General features: G+C 43.5%; 2 protein-coding genes across 14 annotated transcripts in view; both read right to left on the reverse strand.

Annotated features, from left to right (window-relative positions):
* Positions 260-5627, reverse strand: USE1 (unconventional SNARE in the ER 1). The gene is made up of 8 exons (XM_021378915.1): positions 5188-5627; positions 4934-4983; positions 3901-3979; positions 3252-3404; positions 2982-3000; positions 2217-2247; positions 1865-2027; positions 260-1409 (listed from the first exon to the last, which is right to left on the reverse strand). Exons 1-8 carry the CDS (start codon positions 5287-5289, stop codon positions 1227-1229), a joined length of 780 nt encoding a protein of 259 aa, XP_021234590.1. The 5' UTR covers positions 5290-5627; the 3' UTR covers positions 260-1226.
* Positions 5776-14632, reverse strand: part of MYO9B (myosin IXB) — a 43920-nt gene continuing 35063 nt past the window's right edge. For 6 of the 13 annotated variants that reach the window (XM_021378900.1, XM_021378907.1, XM_021378903.1 and 3 more), the window contains 16 exons: positions 14247-14404; positions 13936-14126; positions 13364-13462; positions 12665-12841; positions 12137-12178; positions 11580-11691; positions 11121-11191; positions 10481-10673; positions 10064-10192; positions 9343-9448; positions 8485-8616; positions 8225-8348; positions 7718-7765; positions 7087-7226; positions 6683-6810; positions 5776-6561 (listed from right to left, as the gene is read on the reverse strand). In XM_021378900.1, coding sequence (XP_021234575.1) covers positions 6098-6561; positions 6683-6810; positions 7087-7226; positions 7718-7765; positions 8225-8348; positions 8485-8616; positions 9343-9448; positions 10064-10192; positions 10481-10673; positions 11121-11191; positions 11580-11691; positions 12137-12178; positions 12665-12841; positions 13364-13462; positions 13936-14126; positions 14247-14404 — 2314 coding nt within the window. In that variant the 3' untranslated portion in view covers positions 5776-6097. Of the gene's footprint in view, positions 6562-6670; positions 6811-7086; positions 7227-7717; positions 7766-8224; positions 8349-8484; positions 8617-9342; positions 9449-10063; positions 10193-10480; positions 10674-11120; positions 11192-11579; positions 11692-12136; positions 12179-12664; positions 12842-13363; positions 13463-13935; positions 14127-14246; positions 14405-14632 lie in introns of all 13 variants that reach the window. The other 7 variants (XM_021378911.1, XM_021378909.1, XM_021378901.1 and 4 more) reach the window with 6 other exon arrangements.

The following is a 14632-nucleotide window of genomic DNA, read 5'->3' on the forward strand; positions in this document are numbered from 1 at the left end:
ACCTCCCCCTCAGCCCAGGGCTGCCGCGATCAACAGAGAGAGAAACCCGAACAGCCCCACCTCGTGGTTCAGAAGAGCAAACGGCGAACAGCTCGGCAGCCACGGGCTGCTCTTCTGCTCCTCCACCTGCAAGGCTGCACGCAGGAGAACACCCACGGCTGCCAGAGTCACAGCACAGCACAGGTGCACCACGGCTCCGGCTTAAATCACCACCCCTGGAGAATGGAGAACGGCTGTGGCCCTGTTACAATCAACCTCACTTCACTGCAGGCTTTTTTTTTTTCCCCCAGCAGTAACAGTTTTCAAGAAGTTCTCTCTAGTTTTATTACAGTTATCTCTTCGGAATCCTAGTTTGACAAGGAAACTGCCGACCACAGAAGCTGTCTCAAAAGGTAATGGCTGATTTTTTTTTTTTTCCTATCTTCTCTCTATTTCTGTCCTGAGAACAGCAGCTTCCTTCAAACATTTGTGCAGGTGAGCTCTATCCCGCACGGAGCGTCCTGTGCACACAGCTCCAAGTGCCAGGCCCACTGCGTTTTCTTATGCAAGAGCAAAACGTAACTGACAATGAGTGAGTCAGGACAGCAGGGCATAAAAAAGGGAAGCAAACACTGCAACGGTACGCAACTTCACCCTCCCATAGTAACAGCAAACTGAAGAACTCTGCGAAAACAAACATTCCTCTGAGGAGAAGGGGAGCCTGAGAATAACTTTACCTGTCGACACTCTCTGAATCCAAGCCAGGACAGCAACTCAATAGCAGCGTTCTTTTCCTACACCCTACAGCTGTATATGTACACAACCTTGTAATTAAATATCCTGTTGGCAGCAAGATCCTAGCTCAGCACAGTAAAGCTGTTAAAGAAAAAAAATTAAGACTTCAGAGGAGCATTATTTATATCCCTATTGAGTAATTCCTTTTAGAAGTCATAACGCCTGCCACAGCCACATCAAAAACACAGGGCTGCATCCATCCGCTGAGGAATTTTTCAGGAGCTCGGTGTGAGCTGCTATCTTTAACCCTGTTCTGCCCTCAATAGGCAATGATGTTAACTCAGGAAAAACACGCAACAAAGTACCCAGAAATGCTCCCCATGAAACCCCTCATGGAATTCATCAACTGCACGGAAAAGACGCGAGGGCAGGCTTCGGGCAGCCGCCGTCAGGACACGACAGCTGATAAGGATTATTCCTGACAGTTACCACACCAGCAGTTAAAAAAAAAATCATTTTAGTTTGGGGAAAATTCTGATGAAGAGAATCATGCCAATGAATATAAAACAAACGACAATTAACATGATCCACAACAGCCAGTTGACGGATTTCTTTGCATGCTGCTCAAGGCGGTCAGATTCGTCCTTCAGCTTCTCGAAGTTCTGGTCTGCCATCCGCAGAGAGTGTGACAGCGTCTGGGGGAAAGAGAACACGCAGTGCATCAGCAGACAGACATGGAGGATAAAACGTGCTCAGACCACACGCTGTGACAGCCTGAGCAGCCAGAACTCCCCTACCTCCTGGGGATGACTGCGCTACCTGTAAGTCAGTTGTAAAAACCAAGGACCTAACGAGTAGATTTATTTTGAAAAGTTCCAGTTGTGAAAGTGAAGCACCAGCAGTTCCAAACACAGTTATCATCTACGGACAGAACTCTTTCAGTTTCAGGAATTCCAGCTGGAAAGTTCTCGTCACTAATTCTTCCCACAGAGAAAAGGTTTAGTTGCACTGCAGACGCAGACAGGTATTGCCTGCAAATCTCCCTCACTCTAACCTCATCTGGAAGCAAGTTACAGCTTTTGTTTTTAATATATGAGCGATTTAACCTCCCCGACTGCAAAATGAAGAGTTCAGCATTGTAACACGCTACCTGGTTATCTTGTTTTATCACATTCTGTGCAGCCAGAGTGTTATTTTTGAGACTGCGAGCCAAACTCAGCATTTCTTCTGCTAACTTCTCCTGCATGTCTTGATGGTGCTGTAGCACAGCATCCAGCTCGACAGCTGATTGCTTCTCATCAGATGCAAGGCCTCTGCAAGAGCACAAGGAAGAAAGAATTGGGATTTGTATCATGCGCTGATCTCCCAGTGATTCCCCAGGCTGTGCAGCTCTGACAAAACAACACGCACGTCACCCAAATAGAAGCGTGTCTGTGACTTAAAGGTGATTGGGAAAGCAGGTCCCAAAGCACAGAGCATCAAAATAAGAAATTCTGACTTACTTCCGCTTCCTTATGTTCAGCTCCTCAGAATCTGGAAAAAAAGCAGAATTTGTGTTTCAGCATATTATACGATATCGTGCAATCACAGGCTGAAAAAACAAGTTCTTTGCAAGATTTTCTTTCCCAAAGATGTAATCCCACTTGGCCTTCTACAGCAGGGAACGCGGATTTCAAATGTCTACCTGTTTTCCACAAGGAAAAGACAGTACGTAACATCATACATTTGGAGGAGAGAAAAAAAATGAGATGAATCAGATCCCTGAGGGCATGGCTTAGCCCGTGTGCCTTGGTGTTCTCTTTCAGGACACGTTAGATTGGCCTCGCTCCAGCCACTGTTACAGTAGCTATAGAAACCACAAATTAATTCCTACTAGTTCCCTACATGAATAACATGGCTGTACATATAAAAGAAATTGAATAACACCTACTCTGAGCTCCTAAGATCACGTGGCTTGTGCCCAGCAGAAGAGAATGTTAGCAGTGATAAACACAAACTGTCCTTGCAAATGCTGTAACTGAAACACCCATTGCAGCATGAATTCTAGAGAAACAGGTTCCTGCGAGTCTCTTCTGCTGCACAGGTAACAGTGCTCGTGCTCTCACCTGTTCAGTGTTTGTTTTGTTTTTTTAAATCTTGTACCTTGAAAAGAAGCGTGTCAGTAATTTAAATGTACACTCTGGTCAGCCTCTAATACCTGACCTTGCTCGTTCTCTACCTGTAAAACTCAAGTCAACTAAAGTTAGAGAAAATGAGATTAAACTTACCACTGCTAGCCAAGGGATCCTGGGAGGCAGAAAGAGAAACAAAACAGAAGATTACACAGGGACAGTGAAAAGGCTCATGAGATATGATCATATAGAATCACAGAATCAAAGACCTCCATGCACAGCATGGCACCTGTGCCCAGTATTTAGACTATCCATAGGAAAAAAAAAAAAAGGTGACTCTCCTCCCAGCCTGGGTCACATCTGAGGTACAGCTATGAAAGGCAACCAACCAGGTAATAGTAAAGAAGCAGCAGCACCAAAACATACTGTACCAAGCAGCTCACTCCTCATCTTGCCTGTGCAACGAGCCTTTGTCTGCAGATGAACCGTTTTGGTAGCTGGGGTTCTCTCCTTGACTGTTGTAGGAGTACGTCCAGGGGCCAAGAACTGATTTGCCAGCGCCTTTTCAGTTGATGATGACTGTAAGTAAAAAGCAACAATGACAGTAACAAACATCATTTCGCAGCGCAAGGCCACCTGGATGTATGAGCAGTGAGGATTTAGGGAGCACTTCCACAGCTGCTGGAACAGTCAAACATTTTGCAAATGGCACTGATTGCATCCACGCTAAATAAGGTATTCTGGTATTTCGTAGCTCCCCAGAGGCACATGGTGCCACACAAGAGGCCTGAGGCCTAACAGCCAGTACCTGCCCCCATCTCACATCAGAGTAGTAGGGAGGATATAGGCAAGGTACACTCTACAGCTTGGAGAAAGAAGTTTCAGACTTCATACAATAGCCTCCGTCAACAAAACACAATATATTTGCTCACTTTTGTCAAGGATTGCCTGATAAGATTTTAACAGGTGTTATCTTGACATGTAAGATAAAAGCAAGCATAGGAACAAGGCAACAAGGAGAATTTAAGTGAAGGATACTTTTTAAGTTTTTCCAAGGTAAACAAATATATCTTACCAATTTTTCAGCTTCTAGAAGTCCCTTTAGAAAGTCTACTTTACGTGTGTATTCATTGAGCAGTTCTGGGGCAGGCTTGCTATCAGAATTGGAAAAAAAAACTCACATGAAAACCAGTAAGCATCATCATCTTCTGTTGCTTAGATAACTTTTCACATCAAATCAAACAACGCAGGCTTTTTCAAGAAAGAAATTGCCTCAAGTTGGGAGCAAATCCACAGCCCCCCAAGCCACCTTGCCAAGGCACCGTGGACGCAGCAGCTGAGGGCACAGCCGCCCAGAGCACTGTGCTGAGCCGAGGCTGACACGAAGAGAAGGAAGCGTGTCTGCGACCATGGCAGAGCTGCACAACTCCCTGATGCACCCGGGTCAGGGCAATCCCAGATATATGAACAGACTGGGAGAAGAATGCTCTGACGGCAGCCCTGCCAAGATGAAGTCAGGGGCCCTGATAGATGAAAAAAACTTAACAGGAATCAGCAGTGTATGCTTGCAGCCTGGAGGGCCAACAGTATCTTGGGCTACATCAGTGGGGGACGTGAGGGGTGGCACAGGGCATGGAGGGGATTGTCCCTCACTGCTCTGTCCTTGTGAGGTCCCATTTAGAGTACTGCATCCAGGCCTGGGGCCTCCAGCACAGGAATGACATGGAACTTCTGGAATAGGTCCAGAGGAGAGCCACGAGGATGCTCGGAGAGCACCTCTGCTATGAAGAAAAGCAAGGGAACTATGGGTGCTCAGCCTGAAGAAGGCTCTTGTAGCCTTCCAGTACCTAAAGGGAGCTTATAAGCTAGAGGGAAATCCACTTTTCACACAGGCAGACAGCAACAAAGCAAAGGGGAATGGTTTTAAACTACAAGATGTCAGGGGGAAGTTTTTCACGGAGAGGGCAGTGAGGGCCTGGCGCTACGCTGTGATTCCTTGCAGGGCTACGTCCGCCTCGGCTCGCTCCTCGCACACCGCGGTTCCCAGGGGAGGTTCACCGCTGCGATGAGCGGCGCCCGGCACCAGCGGGACCGCGCGCACCCCTCACCTGGACTGCTTCTTCAGCTCCCGGAGCATGTCTTCAAGGGCGGCCACGTACTGAGGAGAGAAAGGCTTTCAGTCATCAGCATTACGGACAGGTACTAATTCCGGCAGAAGCTGCAGCGCGGCTGAGAGCGCGGTCGGGTTTTAACGCTCTAACACCGGCTGCCTCTGTTTATTACGAGAAGCAGAATCGTGCTGCTGAGGGCCGAGGGCTTTTCCCGGCCGGTCCCGCCCCGACAAGGTTGGGCTGCGCCTCACCTTCTCCAGTCGCCACTCCTCGGGATCCCGCCGCTCCGCCGCCAGCGCCTCGCACCGGCTCAGCAGCCGCACCAGATTCAGCTCCAGCCGCGTCGCCGCCATGGCTCACGGCCGACACCGGAAGTCGGCTTAGGACTACTTCCGGCCGACGGCCGCCATCTTAGGGCGGGGCGCGGGCGCCATCTTAGGGCGGGGCGGTGGAGGATGGGGGAGGAGCGCTCGGTGCGCGGTTTTGTTTTAAAACTCCACATAAGGATGCAGCCCCACGCTCTTTCGGCACAGCCCTGACACGAACAACAGGGCCCACTAGCGGGGATTTTAGCCCAGCTGCACGACGTGTGCACAGCTGTCTCCTTCAGAGCGTTTGCCAGCACACAGATACAGGCTGAGGCAGCTCTGCGCAAGCTCTGGGGGAGCCGTGTATTTGCTGGAAGGGCACCAAAATACCTCATGGGGACACTGCGACATTAGTGCTTCCTTGGTGGAGAGAGCTTTCTCAATTGCTGACAAAGAGTGATTCCAAGCAGCAGTTCCCTCTTAAGGCATTCCTCACCACACGCACCATAGACACAGGCGAAAGGACGTTGATAAATGAACACAGATTTTTTTTTTTTAAAAAGTGCAATGTATTAATAAACATTTTTGTACATTTGGTCTCAGTTAAGGCTATTACAACATTAACAGTTTTGTAAACCACACAAAGTTGTCATAAAAACATAAAAAATTAAGGCAACATACATTGACCCAAACTGTTGGTCCCGTTAGAGTCCACTGTAAGGCAAATGGAAGAAGGCACGGCAGCAGAAACAGGGGATGTTATTTTTTACCTGTACACTCATGAACAAGTTCACAGCCTTCAAAGGCTTAAAACTAAAGTCAACTTCAGAAAAATCCGGACAGCTTCAGTATTTCACTTCTCTGTACACGTAAGGTGGGAATAAGGGTCTGAAAACCTCCGTTTTACTTTTGCTGTTGGTTCATATTCATCCAAAAGTTCCTGAGCGTGGGCCACTGCAGACCCCTGTGCAATGTATATAGAATGGACTTTATCAGTTCGCACCGCTGGCTGCTCCCTTCGTCTCACCACTATTTGAGACTCTTCATCAGCTGAAGTCTTGCCCTGAGATTCTGTACATTTGAAAATCCCAGGAGGAAGTTTGATGTTTGCTGTTGGCATCACTGGAGTTCGACGGGGCACCTTAATCTTGGACAGCGTTAAAGATGATCTGCGTCTTGAAGCCAGGGATGCAGACAAAGAGCTTGAAGAGGTTTGCAAAAGAGAAGGCACTTTGCAGATGTCTTTGGCAGGCACATTGGAGCTCTGAGCACAGCATTGTAATGCAGGAATTGTAATTCCTTTAAAGAAACAGTACACTGAAAGCATGCATAAAAATATAACTTGAGAGAAGCAAGCATGACCAGGTAACATCTGGTCACCCGGCTCTATGCAGTGAAATATGTAGAATAAAAAAGCACACACTACCTTAATACTGACCTTCGGTATCCATCCGTCCCGTTCTCTCTTCTAGCAGGCTCTCTGTGCTTGCTGAGGTCTCAGAATCCACGTTTTCCTCATCAGAGCCTCGCTGATCAAGCTCAGGTAACCGATAAGTTATGTCTTCCCTACATCAGAACAGAAAGAATGCCTCTGATACAAGCAACCTTACACAGCACATACTTCAGAGGTAAATCTTCCTGCATATAGTCATTAAATAATAATTCTCATAGTATTTTCTCTCATCTTGGCTTTTACGTTTTCCTTTTCACCTTCGTAAAGGCCTGCAGAACATAATTAACTAGGTAATTTTGGACAAAGAGTATAGTGCTTTGCTGTCTGTGTTACCCCCAACCACAAATGGCACAACCTACAGATACAGGGTTTTCAAAGCTGTCACTTACTTTTCTTCTTTTATTGACTGTATGCGATCAATGAGAATCTCCTTTTCTCGGTTATCAGCTTCAGAAACTTCCTCTTCTTCATGCAGAGAGTCCAGCTCTGAGCTGCCACTGTCATTTCCTTTGACCTGTGGACTTTTACTCTGCAAGAGAAATTTATGACTCAGTCCTAAATAGCTACCCATGTCCTGACTAGCTACTAGCTGCAAGGTGGAAGACACATGAGCAGGACAAATGAAGGGCCCATGGATGACTAAGAGCTGTTAGTCAGTCATATAAATGTTTCAGAAGATAAAATATATTTTTTCCCTATTAATCCGATTTCTGTGGTTTTGTTACCTTTTGTGAAGCACAGTTGCTTGATTTACCAGCCTCACCTTAGTTTTACTTATAAGTAATGTTAATACGTACAAGTTTCACTCAGAATGTCTAAAAAATACCTAAGCCAAGAGAGAACAGGTGAACAGCACTGCATGCAGTCAGGAGAGAAAGTTGCACCCCATACATGCAAGTCTTGATTATTCAGGAGTTTTAAAAACCAACTTAAAACACATGTAACAAGTTTAGTCATGCAATGGTACCATTAAAAAACCAAACCAACAACACGCATGCTGAACACAGGCAGTGTACATACCAGCATCCCCTCATATGGGGAAGAAAACCCAAGTTTTACAGGCCATAGCTAGAGAGAGATAAAGATCAAATACACTATAATGCGGCTTCTGATCAGACAGAGATGTTTCTTTGTTTTATTGTTTGCTTTTTTGAAACAGTACAACAAAAAATAAGAAAAAGCACATTTGCCATAATAAAACACTGAGTATTTTTGTCCACCATCCATCTCTGGAGTGAAGGAACTCCTCTGCCATTCAACAGACTGCAATCTTAATTCTACTGATTGAATTACACAGAGCAAACCCCCACCCTCCCACATCCTTCATTTATCATACTCTAGTACAGCTGTATATTTATTTCCTACCTATTATTCTGGGCAAGCCCAAATCCCCTTTCCTCTCATCTGCCAATTGATCTTTGACGTACAGAATGGGATGGACAGGAAAAATTTGCAGGACATCCCCTCACAAAGAGTTAGTGGGATGCCTTCTGCTGGATGGCGAGGTTCTGTGATTTCAAAACTTACCGTATTCTGCCGAAGCAATGAGAGCCTTCGAAAAGCAATGCTCTCAGCTGCTTCCAGCTGATTTATTTCATCCATTTTTATCTTGTACTTCCTTATCTGCTCCTTTATCAGCATCTCTACACACCTGTACAGAAGGGAAGGAGTTTATTGAGCAGACTCACGCTACAGAAGTATGAGACTGTTGTAACAAATGCAGGTGGCAGTACTGGCCTTCCACCATGTTTTGAATGACTCCTTTGCAGCAGACTGCTAAAACTTACATGGTTGTTTTTGAAACATCCTTCATACTGGTTAAAGGGTCAGAGGTATCAGGACAACGCAAGAGGCATGGAGCAAAAACAATGGCCAAGGCATTGGGCGACATACGGTTGACATCTTCTATCAAAGCCACTCTGAAATTCAATGTTCAGAACAAGGAAAAAAAAAATGTAAGTGAACCTCGCTGGAATATAAATAAGACCATCAAACTTTGCCAGTATTCCCTAATACAGATACAAGGAGACCACAGAAGTACTTGTACAACAGTGCAAAGGAGTGTTTTAAAATGGATTTCACACCTGCTAAACTTAAGAAGAAGGAACAGAAAGCCACCGAGGTGAAGCTGTTTGGTAGCAACATAAAGTCTGGTGGGTGATTCAGTGCCTCCCCTTCAAAAAACACTTCCCCATGTTCAGGGGGTCACTCAGAAACTCAAGTTCTCTGGATGAAAGGAGCCCCTTTATCAGCATCATTGATCTCTGTTCCCAAGACTAGCACGTGTGCAAGCATTTATAATCCTTGGGCAGCCCCTGCCAATTATACTATCATCACTGTTCACTATTTACCCATATTTGCCATTATTGTGTCATATGAATCCTGGTGTTCCGAAAAACCTCACCAAGTATTTTAGATCTGTACTGTCTTCAAAGTTGTTCTTACCTACTTTGATACATCAGATGGTAGAAGAAAGCACACATCTGTCTTTAAACAACTACCAACATCAATTCTTCCATTTCTAAACCAGCGAGACAATCTCTGCACTGACTCTCAAGGGGTTTAAGTTATTAGAAAGCCTCTAAGAAGGACCCCAAAAAAATTGAATGGAGTTTGACTCCAAATGAAATAATTGAATTTCTTACTTGACTAGATGGAAGATGAGTCGTTCCAAGGTGTTATGATTTGCTTGTGGAAGCTGTTCGAGGACACTGTAAATGGCACAAAGTTGCTCCTGTTTTTCTGGTAGTTCTGCACAAGGGGAAAAAGCAGAAGGCTTCAATTGCTGTGCAACACTTGTGGAAAGGGGTTGAGCACCTTCTGATGTTGTCTCTAACAGTCTACAATAGAGATTAATTTCCTAGAAGCCATGCTACTATCTCACTTACCAACTGCTGTAATTGAACATTAAAGCACCCCGATGGCATTGCCATTTACCTACTGTTTCAGATGCTCGTTAGCAATCACCAAACAATGCAATAAGATCCTCAATAATATTTAAGGTGCCTTACTGCTACTGAAGTTATATGAATCTAAAGGAGACTCGAGCTACCTAGATATCTAAATCTAACCCAGAACACCAAGGAAAAGAGAAAACCTATATGAAGGAAAGCTTATTCGTGTGTTTGCTGTTCGAAAGGGCAGCTGTACAGTGACATTCTGCTACCAAAAAATAGAGCTCTGAAGCAAGAGGTCACATAAGCTAGAAAAGTTTCCTGTAAAATGTTTCACATCATGTTTAAAATCATTGCTGTAAGTCAACTAGAAGGAAGCTGTTTTGCCAACACGAGCATCTTAGAGATTGTTTTCCCAAGCAAATAGTGAGATAACAAAAAAAACATTGCTTCAGTCATTTCTATAACCTACCTACAGCACGGAGGAAATCATTGTACTGTGCTGATGTCATTAGTGGATCTGGTAATTCTCGTAACCACTGCTTAAGGATCCCCGTAATAGTGTGGATAGGGTAATTCTCCAGTTTCACTGAATTTGGATCTGAAAAGAAATGATTTTATCTAATGCAGTTCGTTCCTTTGATGCATACAATATGCAACTAGGTGGTAACAGAAGATAAAAAGAAAAATCTACTGATAGGCACTGATAGGATATGGTACAAAGTAGCTTTTGTCAGCCAACAAAAGTAACATAGATTATATGTTGAAAATATGCCTGCCAAAATCTGTTTTTAAAATGCACATGGCAGATGCTTTCAGAACAGAAAAGAATTGAGTGGCAAACTAGCATCATGCGAGCAAGTCAAAAGGGTGGACAACACTGCCAGACCTGCTTGCAGCAACTGTTTCAGCTCCTTCATACGATTTGCTGATCCTGATTTCCTGTAAATGCCTTCTGTGTAGAGGCCGTGCATCTCCACGTGCTCGAGCAGCTTCTCCATGACAATGGGGACTGAATTTCTCTCACTGGTCAGGGCACTCACACACACTCCAAAGTGACGTGGTTCTGCATCCTGCTCATTCTGGAATTGATACAGGTCAAGCACTGTGAATGCCTATTCCCGAGACAGAAAATTCTCTTGTTTCCTGTTAAAATTAAGCTATGAGTCCATAAAACAAAAGCTGAATGTTTTATTCTAGCTTTGATCATAAGGCAAATTTCCTTAGTTACAGTAAAGAAGTTCTGTAAAAAGCACCTAAGGAGCTTTTTAATGGTTTATCCAATGCAGCACCCATACTAAAGGAGTTCCCTAATTAGCTCAAATATCACCTTTTAAGAAGAATGTTTTGTTTCTACCACTGCAGGGCCTGGCTTTGATTATATGCAAACACAGAAAGGAATATCACAATTCAAGTAAAGTTTATTCAGTGCCAGAACTTCTGTTCTTCATTTGTTGTGCGAAGACAACAGCATTTTGCATTCATCACTATGGCATCTCACTATGGCATCCCAGACCTACAGCCCTTACCTTTTTCCCGCAGGATGTACAGCTGCTCTGGATTTTGGACATGCATTTCTTGTGACAAGTCAACTTGCAAACTAGAGAGAGCAACAATTGTTAAAACATTTCAAATGATGTTATAACACTAAGAATTTTACTGCTCACTACAGCACATCTGGACCAGCCAAAAGAATCTACACATTTTCATGAACCATTTAGGTCGGAAAAGACCCACAAGATCAAGTCCAGCCATGGCCCTGACCTTCCAAGTCCCATCATTAAACCACGTCCCATGTCCACACTCCTCTCAAATACCTCTGGGGATGGGTACTCCACCACTTCCTTGTGCAACACATTCCTATGCTTGACCATCCCACCCTCTCTGTAAATAAATTCTTCCCAATATCCAAACTAAACCTCAACTGGTGCAACCTGAGACTGCTGATTTTGTAATGTAAGTGGCAAGAATGAGATGTTTTCACTTACCACTGCAGAGACAGGCCTTTTCCATGGGCCAGATGTACGACGAGCAATGTTCACATGATTGCCGAATGCTCACTTGGTAGTTTGTGAATACATGACCATTGTGTTCCTCAATCTGACAGAAGACAGAGAGAAAACAATGGGCTTTTCCCCACCCTCCTTTAAAAAAGAAGTTTAAAGCAAAGCAAGAAACAACAAGAAAAATCTACACACCCTGTTTTAGATTTTCTACTTCTCTTTTTGCAATTACAGCTGATGGTTTTGACTTTGAAGCCAGATTTCACCCTAGCATAAGGTGGTTGGGTTTGCTGAGTCATTTCCTAACTGACTTGCAGCCTCGGTTCAAGTTCATCACCACAATACAAACACTAGCTATTAGTTTGTTCTTAATGTTTTAACAGTAGATTTGGTTTTAAGTAGTCCCACAGCTGAGAAAGCCATTGAGTTCTAAAAGATGCTACAGACATTTCAGTACAAAAACCACGCTCTCGAGAAGGCATTCTCTCTGTTCTTCAACTAGAGCTGAGGCCTCAGAATACTGCAGAAAGGAAAGTACTTACCGCACGATCTTGTTTTCGCTTCTTCTTCTGGGCTTTGGTTTGCTGCAGTGAAGTGCAGAACAGGCATTAGCCTTCAAAATCCAGAAATTCCACTCCCTTTTTCCCCATTCAGTTTAGCAGACTCTGCTTTGCCTCCAGATATAAGAGACACTACACTGCAGCTTTAACTTGCATGAGGCTTACCTGAGCTCACACTGGGAACTTTCTAATAACCAGCTGAGCTCACTGCCTGATGACTAAGCAATTTCTACTCCAAAATCTTTACAGAAGTCTTAAGTTTTCATCAAATACAACGCGCAAACATTTTAAGATTCTGAGAATATTAAGGGCAAGATCAATAACTAATAGTTTCATAATGGTGTATCAGCATTCAAAAACTGTTATGTGACTGATCTGTGATTTGAAAATATTTCCTAAATAATCTAGGATGATGTCATTGGAAAGCTTTTGGAGGTAACAGGTTCCTTATCCCAGGAGAGTAACATTGTTTAGACATCCTGCAGGTCAGCAGCATTGTAGGTTTTATACCTTGGGCTGTTCAGATTCTTCTTTTTTTGTATATCCTCTGATGAATTCATCTAGAAGGGATTGGAAAAGATTCAAAACCAGCTTGACTTCTTTCTCTTCCCTTTTTTTGGCCAGGTTTGTAACTAGAAGCTGGTAGTTTTCCACCAGATCTTTGTAGCCAACATGGATTTGCCCATTCTAAAAAGGGAGAAAAAAAACACTATTGAGAAGGTAGTCTTTTTGCATACAGTTGATACAGACTTCAGATTTTTAAGTGTTCACTTTCAGAGGTGAAAAAGCCCGCCTGTGATTAAAGTAAAATATAATAGCTCATGACAGAAAGAAGTTACTACAGTTCCATATTACACTCTAGCAGGGCACTTGGCTGAGACAAGTCTGAGTCAGAAGAACATTGGAAAAGGTGTTGGCAGCTCTCTTTGGTAATTAAGAACAGCAGTGTGAAGAGGCTGAAGATAGCAATATCCAGTTTCTAGAAGTAAGTCACAGATGATGAATGAGAAAAGGGAAACAAAGCAGTCTGCTTATGCCCACATCAGAACCATAACACATTTTTAATCAAGCTTAATATTCAGCTTTGAATTCTGTGCTAAGAATTACTGATTTCTTTTGCTAAAGAGCTCTAGGCCAAACATTTAAACAGCACACTTTATTCATTTATTACTGCTCAGTTTCTTCTCTTTACTGAGATTTACTACTTACAGGAGCAGAGTACATGGTCTTGATATTTCCTCTAAATTTCTCAGTGGCTTCAAAGAACAAGCATTCAACACCAGATTTCTGGGAGCGCAAGTCGTTGATCTAAAATGCAAATACATCTGTATCAAGTTTCTTAAAGGAATGTCCAACCAGTGCTAAGTTTCAGTTACCAGGTTGAGTCATTTATGACCATTCCAATTATCTAACGCAGCACATTTACTAATGCACTGTGATGATACAAAAATAGGAGTTAGAACCCTGTACTTCCTTAAAAGCCTTTTTTTCCCTTTTTTTTTCTGGGGGGAGAGGGAAGGAACTTTCGCTGCACACTTCTTTGCAAACAAATGAAGGACTAACATGAATACCACCCGCATTTAATGTAACATAATGCATACAAAAACTTGAAGGTAGGAACAGAAAGGATCCTAATACAGACTCAATTCATTCAAGTTAACAAACAAACTCTTCTTTGCTTTAAATCATACTATAACCCTGCACCTAGAAGAGCAGCCTTTAAAACTCTCCACAAACAATAAGCACAGACCTGAATTTTATCATAGTGGAGTGAGTTTTACCTTGTTCAGAAGGAACTCATCGAGATGTTTCAGTTCATTGGCATTTGCAATCTCACGGACTATAGATGCTCGCCAGTTCTGAGACACACTTGAGATCTTGCTGATCTTAATAGTACGGTTCTTCTTTGTTTTACTGCTCTCCTTTACGTGGCGCTCCCCCGCCTGGAGACGACTTGGCTGTCCAGAAGAAGCTGGGAAATACATGAATTTGTATTCTAAAACAGGGTGACTGAATTCTGCCATATTTGTTTCCGAGCAAAACATGACAGAAGTGGCATTAGCAAGATGGCAATCAAGTCATAGAAACTCACCTTCTGAAACCTTCTGTGCTCCTGCTGTTTCTGCAAACAGGAGGCAAGATGTAAGTGAGAGTCCATCACCTTCATCAATCACATCAGGACACTCCTTTGGAATTTTCTTGTCTGGCTTTTTCCCCAGAAGTCTCCTCAAAGGACTTTTGAAAGCAGACCTGAACACAAAGTAGATGCAAGTTTGTCACATCCAGAATGGAAGCTAACTCTCCTACAAGGAAAGGCTCACAACACAACAGTTAACGTCCACAGTAGGAATAATTTATACTGTGAATATTTACTGTTTGTTCAACCTGCATAAAAACTGAGCACCAGAAAAGATAGCGTGAAAGCACATTTGGGCATTATATTTACTAGAGCACTACTTTCAACATACACAGAGACAA

This window comes from Numida meleagris, chromosome 27, assembly GCF_002078875.1.
Source record: "Numida meleagris isolate 19003 breed g44 Domestic line chromosome 27, NumMel1.0, whole genome shotgun sequence".
Lineage (NCBI taxonomy): Eukaryota > Metazoa > Chordata > Aves > Galliformes > Numididae > Numida > Numida meleagris.